At 35.2% G+C, this 8,268-nt stretch overlaps 1 protein-coding gene across 7 annotated transcripts in view; it reads right to left on the reverse strand.

Annotated features, from left to right (window-relative positions):
- Positions 1-8,268, reverse strand: part of TBC1D5 (TBC1 domain family member 5) — a 294,380-nt gene that overhangs the window by 42,601 nt on the left and 243,511 nt on the right. For 6 of the 7 annotated variants that reach the window (XM_088150763.1, XM_088150760.1, XM_088150762.1 and 3 more), the window contains 3 exons: positions 8,029-8,264; positions 3,535-3,624; positions 877-1,040 (listed from right to left, as the gene is read on the reverse strand). In XM_088150763.1, the coding sequence (XP_088006889.1) occupies positions 877-1,040; positions 3,535-3,624; positions 8,029-8,264 (490 nt within the window). The remainder of the gene's footprint in view (positions 1-876; positions 1,041-3,534; positions 3,625-8,028; positions 8,265-8,268) is intronic. The other variant, XM_088150764.1, reaches the window with a different exon arrangement.

Below are 8,268 nucleotides of genomic sequence, written 5' to 3' on the forward strand. Positions count from 1 at the left end.
ATGTGAATAAAGGTGTTAGCCAATTGACTGTTCTAAGCATCCACCTGATTCAGGGATTGAAATATGGTGTTTATGAACCGTTCAGTAGTTAGAGGTGTTCCAAGAGTTCCAAAGGTTTAGTACATTTGTTACGTTTTATGGTTTATAAATTTCTTGAAATTTCTAGTGGAAAAAGTTGCCCCAATCAAACTCATGAATAGAAAAGAAGGTAGCCTCCCTTTAAAAGGGGAGTTAAGAGTTGAGATTAACATCAAACCCTTTGTAGGGTTTAACCAAAAGCAAAATACTGAGAATTTTTAAACAAGATTTATTGGAAGGGCAAGGGTTAAGATTAAATAAACCTCAGCAACTGTTTTACTTTCACTTTAGAACCGAATTTACCATTCCATTTTCTCAGCTTTTTTCAGATAACTAAGGTATGTTTGAAAAATTTTAAAACCATTCTCTGAATCTTTTTCAGGCTGTGACCAATCCATCACAACAAAATATCCTAGAGTGATGCTGAAACAGGACTACTATGAGATATGTTTAATGGTGGTCTGCCATGAGAGTTACCTGATGCAGTATTATTATCAACTGCATATTGCAAGACAATATGGAAGGCCATAGAATATTAAGAACAAATTCAGGTTTCCTTCTAAGATGTTCCAAGGAAAAATGAAGTTCCCCTTATTTAAATGAAACTAGAAATTTTAAGAAATTTATAATCCATAAAACATAACAAATGTACTAAACTTTTATAAAATGTTATGGTTTGGTTTCCGTTAAGAAATATGAGTTTGTTCACATATATAAATACTGGAGTTATAAAGTAAACCAAAGTAAATAAGACAATAAGAATTAGTGAAATGTATCTCTCAAGAAATAGACACTTACAGATTCCTTTTTGCTCATATTTCTGCTATGAGAACGAGAATGGGAAATTGTACTGAAAAAAGATTCTTTCTTGGTTGCAGACAAAGGTGGAGACCCAATGTATTCACGTCCTCCAGAAAAACTTTCAATGCTTGGAGAAGGACTGCCATTTTTTGAACTTTGCCCTGCAAAGCAAATAGAGAGAAGCCAAAAAAAAAATCATCATCATCAAAGAGCTCCCTAACTGAATGGTGACTTTCAGAAGCAGATCTGCACATAATGGATTTTATGATATCAAGGCACATTTATTCCTGTAGTACAGAGTGCTACTGCAAAGCACCATACAGAGCTCTCTACAACATGTATTTAGCACCAAAGACCATAAAACTAAGCAACAAAACATATCTTGTGCATAAGAAGATACCTGCACTAGGAGAAATCCAGTCAATACACATTGTATGTATGTACAGCCTACACACACATATACTGTACTCCTTTTTCCTCCAAATTATATGATGGCTTAAAAATTTCAAGTAAAGGAATGAAATGATGCAATGCATAGAGACTATGAAGTAAATACCTATTAAGAATGAGAATACTATATATTACTATATAACAACGATGTAATTCTCTAAGTGCTAATTGTAATGTAACTACTCACTCACACATAAATGGGAGATTTCAGCAAGTTCAGGGGACCTGCAAGACTTGTACAGGTAGAAAAATATTTAGAAAAGGTTTTCTCTCAATAGTTTAATCTTTAATGAATACTTTTGCTCAATGGGAAAGAATGTTAATGGCCTTTTTGGATAAGGAACGGGAGGTTAAGAAAACAAAACAAAACAAAACCCAAAGATGGAGGGGGGAATGAAACGAATATCATGTCACTGAAGCATTTTGTAGCAGTTTACATCTATGCCCTTAATTCCAGAAACTACGTGCAGTCTCTTTTCATGATGGAAAGGATTGTGTGGTCAAAAAAGACTTCTCTTCAGGAATTCCAATTGTGGACCATATAGATGAAAAGAATTGTCACACAAATCAATTCTCACTGCATTTTGATGTTTGATGGTTATGAAATGAAAGCAAGTCTGTGGAATTTAAAAGTATTAAAATATTTCCCTACTATTAAGATAATTGAGGGAAGTAACAATCTAAGTAAAGCCATTAAATATAACGGTAAAACTGCAAATCATGCAGAAGTTATAATAAGGTTGGCACAATTCATTCTATGGATCGAGGCAGAGAATGAGATGGTATCTTCCCCATGCCGTGTGCAGAAGCCCAGCTTCTCCACCGATTACCATCCAGATATCTTGGGATTACAATCCCCAGAATTCCTCTGACCATCTAGTGATATAATGTTTTACATACAATGGAAATAGAATTTGTGATGTGATTTTCTATAAAACAGGTGATTATTCTGTTTATAATCCAGTTGAAGTAACATCTGTAGCCTGAATTTTCTAGCAATGCAAGTTTAATTGGTCTAATTCATTTTGATACAAAGCCATCAATGCTGCCACACAAATACTATCCACAGAAAAAATGTAGAAAGTGCAGTTTTGCAGTGTTTAAACACTTTGGTAAATTACATAAGTATTTGATCTACACTTTGATCTACCAGTTTACTTCCATTTAATGGAACTTTTAGCTACCAAAAGATTTTGCTGCATGGAAACAATGTCTTGAATCAAATGGGTATAAGATATTTCCCCAATTTTGCTTAACAGAACGATCCTTTAATAATCATTTAATTAACAGAATTATCCTTCACATTTTCATATGTGAAAGAGGGAAATTTCACAAGAAAGGGTAGAGATTTGCTATAAGCAAGAGCAACAGAACTTAGTAACATATCAAGAATAGGAGGAATAATAAAGTCTCTGCAAGCTGAGCTCGACTCCTGGTGATTTCATGTACACATCCTTGTAGTTTTCTTGGTAGCAACACATAAATGGTTTGCCATTGCCTTCTTCTGGGATGTTTTTTTCAACTTCTAATGGCTCTATTTTTGGACTCCTAATCTGAGAATATATTACCTGGAAGGATGCAGGTTAGAAAGTAGTTGCTTGAGCATTAAATGGGACAGCTAAATGGGACCACATCACACCAGTCCTGAAACACTGATCTGGTTACTTGTGAATTATGCCATCCAAAATTAAAGTACTGACATTAGTTAGGGTTAGGGTTAGGCTTAGGCTGACATTAGTTAGGCTGACATTAGTTAGGCTTAAATGGCTTAGGAAGCAAGTATTTAAAAGGTCATTTCCCTAAGTACCATGGAACTTGTACATTAAAATTATCTGGGTTACGGTGGCCAGGAGAAGAGCCTTCTCAGTTACTGAAGATGTGGCTGTTCACCTAGGCATTTATGAAATAACAACCACCCAGGTTAAGATTTTCTATTATTTATTCAGCTTCTCTATTTTTTAAATGCACATAATTTTTAATATTTCTATTTATTGTTTTTGAGCACTGTTGGTTTTATTATAACAAGACTTTATTTTCCCCCATTTTCTTAAAAAGCCACTCTGGCCTCCTATGCAAGGAAGATGCATATTTTTTCCCTAAACAACAGTGCCTCTTAGTGGATCTATGATGTATGGTACACACTAAAAATGACAAACCAAATGTGTCTCTGGGCACCCCCATAACAATATTACAGGCAAAACGTACCATGTATTACTGTAGCAACTGTCCCGTGGAGGGCACTTAGATTCTGGACAGGAACCGATACTGGGGCATCACTGCCTGTAACTACATCTCCTAGTAAATAAAGTTAAAGAAGTCTTTACAGTAGAATATATGGTCAAGTCTTCCAAACTTCATATAACCAAAAAAGGGACGATGATGTTTTTACATTAAAAACAACATCTGATTTGGTCTGTTTTTTTTTTTTTTTAATAACATTTATGGCCAGCAACTACTTCTATTCCAACAATATCAGCTTGAATCATCCCATTCATCTTGACGTTTTGAATTTCTATGGAAAGAGGTTGATAGTACAGAATGAGTATTAGAAACAGTAATACCCCAAAGATCTGCTTAGTTCTATGTATACATTATACAGATAATGCTCTTGGCTCTTCCTATATTATACAACTAGTTTTGATATAATGCTATTAATAGCAAAATTTCAATGGAGCTTAGAGACCTTATAGTGATCTTTCAAATGCTAGTGGTCTGCTCTAAGAATAACTAACTTCAAGAGTAGTCTGATTTTCTACAATTGCCTTTACATGACCAGAAGTTACCTTCAGAGCTACTCAAAGCAAGGACCAAACATAGTTCTATGTATCTACAGTTAAGCTAGGCCCATCACAGAATGGTTATTCATGGTTTCAATATATTATGTTCAGTTCCATTATTTAAAGTATAACAATGAATAACCATACAGTATTTAAGTTTGCATGTATTTTTTAAATATTATAATTATATTATACATAATTGATACATGAAGTTTTGCTGGATAAGAAAATGTTATGTTAGCTTTAATAGCCTATTAAAACTTTACATTTCTAATTATTTTGCTATGCTAAGCTGAAATTAAAAATAAAATGCAAATCTAGAAATCAAATTATACTTTAAACAAGTAAAGTAAATGTTATGAATCTGCTTATGAAAAACTCATATTCAATATACTTAGTTTAGGTGCCAGTCCTCTTTCCAGGGCATAGTGAACTCTATCTAATCTCATCTAAGCAAGCACAGGAGGAAGGATCACAGTGATAAAACAACAGCCTGTTTTCTAGGACTTGTGAACAAATGTTTAGCAGAGCACTCAGCTGAGAGCAGGGATTGTTGGTAATTTGGTTGAGAGTGAGATGTAGCCTCTTGGAATGAGAAATAATGATCTCAGAATGAATATGGACTATGCAGTCACTTGATTACATTAATATTTTATCCCATTTGAACAAGCTATCAGGGATATAAAATTTATACCTCATAAATGGAATTGGAAGAATTTCTGTCACATGAATTACAGAATACTGATCACATTCCTTCATTTGTGGTTAGAACCTATCACAGTCAATGATACAATCAATGCCAATGTAATGTAAAATGGGTGTCCATGGGGTGGGGGGAGGGTAAAAAAAAGTCAAGATGATGGTCAAGATTGAAACCCTGCTCCTTTGTAAGTGCATACAAAGTTGACACACATGGAAAGGGGTAGAGCTTTGATTGCACATTCACAAATGCCATCTTGACTTTTTGACCTTTCCACCCTTACTGTCTCTGATTATGTTTCACTTTTATTGCAACTAGTCTGACAGAAGGTTAGGAAACATTACAATAGTGGGGCTAATTATCCATGGAAATACTGAACTCTTCCTCATTGGATGTACAAGCAGAACCTGGATAGACATTTGTTGAGGATACACAAAGTGGTTGGATTTGATCACCTAGAGGGCTTTTTCTACAATTTTAGTCCTGTTGATTATAAACAGATCAATCTATACTCAGTTATGCCAATAAGCTGGAAGACTTCCAGGGGAAGTATGACGAACTGAAGACAGCTCTGTGAAAGCGGAGCTGACAACCGCAGCAAAAACCAAGAAACCAGTGAGTAGACCAGCTCCTTGGAATCTCTCTGGATAAGAAGAGGACAGGAGATCACCCACATATGTTCAGGATGGCTGCTCCTTCAAGGAGACTGGAGGACAGCAGTTTTCTGCAGGCGGTTGCCGGGATCAGCCATCTTGCTCAAAACTGCAGCGGAGCCTTTTAAAAAACACTAAGTTCACAAACCTCACTTTCTAATCACTTTTGGAAACTACCTATTTACCATCTTAAAGCTATTAGAGACCTTCGGAATGACAAGTTTGAAAAGACTTCATTGGGTGAGTTTATCTTCAACTCTAAACAAAATAAAAAATAATTATAAGCTTAAAAACTTAAAGAATTTGAAATAAACAGCAAAAAGCTAAATAAGATTTAGATCTAAGAAAGTTATAAACAGATTAATGCTCCAGATAAATTTGGAATATTGACTTTTACTATAAAATGTTGGAATTAAGTATAAAAAATAACTTATCATGGGAAACAGACTTATTTTGGCTATCCTGGCTTTGTAAGTCATAGCAAAAGATAAGTAATGATTTTAGAAACTGGACACCAGAAGGAACTAATGATTTTAAGCAGAAGAAAAGAAAAATACAACCCTGTTCTTGATGTTAGTTAATATTGGGACTTACAAAATTACCCAAAACTTTATAACACTGGAAATATTAAAGGAGATCTTTGAAGAATGGAGCCAGAAATTAGTAAGTACAATATCAACACTGTCAGTAATGATGTCTGCTTCTATTAATAAATTGTGTCTATAAGATGTTAATGAAGGAATGACAGATGTGGAACAAATTTTATCTGACAAGACAGAGAAAGTACAGAATGTGGAACTACAAATGATAGGCTAAGAGAATCATTTGGAAAAGGGTGCTTTACTGGATATACAAAAGAAACTGGCTGAAGTTTTAAAAATTAAAAGGGAAATACGAATGATAAACCAGGAGAATGACCTGGAAGATTTTTTGCTATTGGATCTACAAAAAAGGCTTGTTAAGGCCTTGAAGAAATCTGTGTGATAGAATAAAGAAGAATTGAAAAGAAATCAAATCCTATAACAATATTTGATTAAGACTGTTAGAAGCAAAAGGAAGAAATATGAATGGCGGGTGTGAGTCTTCCGGGCTGTGTGGCCCTGTTCTGGAAGTTTTGTTTCCTAACGTTTCGCCAGCATCTGTGACCGGCATCTTCAAAGGGCAGGAGTACAGACAGGAGCAGTTCTCACTGTGCCCATGATGATGTGACCCTGTTGTGGGTATTTATAGAGATAAGCAAGGGTGCCTGAAGGGTGTGTGTGTGTGTGTGTGTGTGTGGGGAGGGGTGTTGGGTTAACAATTGGCTGCTTGTTTTGTGTCAGATTATGTGTGTATCTTCCTGGGAGTTAGGCAGCATCACAGACGCTGGCGAAATGTTAGGAAACAAAACTTCCAGAACACGGCCACACAGCTCGGAAGACCCACACCAGCCATTGTATTCTGGCCGTGAAAGCCTTTGACAATACATTGAAGAAATATAAAGTTGGTTTATTTGATCAAGGTTAAAATAAGACTTTTTTGCAACGTTCCTACAACACTTTATGGATTTTTTGTGGATACCAGGACTGAAAAGTTGATGTTTTATGGATTTGCTTATAGATAAGGGATGGGATATGGGATGAAGAGAGATCTGTTTAGCCTTATAGGGGTTGAAGAGTTATTAAATATGTTTATACTTGTCCTGATGAAGGTTGGAAGTCACTAACTTATATATTTCTTTTTTATTATATTCTTTCTTTTCCTCTTTGTTTCTTTTTCTTTTTTCCTGCACTTTTTATTCTTTCTTTCTGTTCTTTTCTCTTCCTCTAAGTTTAGTTTGTATTAGTTTTTGCTACTGTAGTTAAAATTCTTAATAAAAATTATTTCCAAAAAAAAGGTTATGCCAATAAGTTGGCAGAGTGGCAATATTTGTTTTGGCTGCAATCATATATCAGGAAAATGGTAAAATAAATTAATGTAGTTAAAATGCTCTTGTAATAATATAGGGGCATGCATTTTGACTGGTTAAACTTAAATAGAAGCAGATTTACATTGATATTAGAGGAGCACAACAAATAGTCTTAAAGGCAAGTAATAGGTGATCTTTTTCAGCTGGGGGACAAATTTGGAACTCAGAGTAAGTTCACAGAACAGGAAATAAAAATTCTGTTTGATGCTGGAGTTTGGTTTGCAGCATGCTGACTTCCCATTTAATATTTTAAATTGCAAAACAATATTTAAAAAATAAGTTTTGGAGGGGAGCCTGCTGGGTACCCCTGACTTATGAAATGAATAGACACCTAAGAATGTATCATGCATTCAAACATTTGCAAACAACAGAATTTGGACAAGGTCAAACAAAGATGTAATGAGGAGGGAAATAAAGAAAGCAAGGGGACTTAAACTGGAAAAGAGTTGGAAAATTTGGCAAATAAATTAGATCAGACATGGACAGGATGGGAAGCAAAGATGAGCAAGGTTCAAGTTCATATGCAGATTTGATATTGCCATCCTATATTATGCTGAAAGCTCCTTATCTTTGTTTATCACAGAATTCAGTTTTCTAAAATGAGAAATGGCATATTTTTACCTTTGCTTAGCTGAACTGGCACACTTTCAGATTTCATCATTCTCTGCTGCTGAGATGGAGGGAGTTCTACAGTGCTCCTTGTGGGCATGACAACAGAAGAAACGCTGCCACTGCTACCTGCAACCGGGAGAGCAGCACTGCCTGAAGTCATTGCTGGGGAAATCAGCTTGCGGCCAAAATTCAATAAGCTACTGGAAACTTTATTTATGTTCAGAGGAGCAACTTTTGTACTGCCACTGA

The sequence above is a fragment of the Python bivittatus genome, unplaced genomic scaffold (genome assembly GCF_059951505.1).
Source record: "Python bivittatus isolate LINGU-HERP-01145 unplaced genomic scaffold, Pbiv_v1 ctg000610_np1212, whole genome shotgun sequence".
In the NCBI taxonomy this organism is placed as follows: domain Eukaryota; kingdom Metazoa; phylum Chordata; class Lepidosauria; order Squamata; family Pythonidae; genus Python; species Python bivittatus.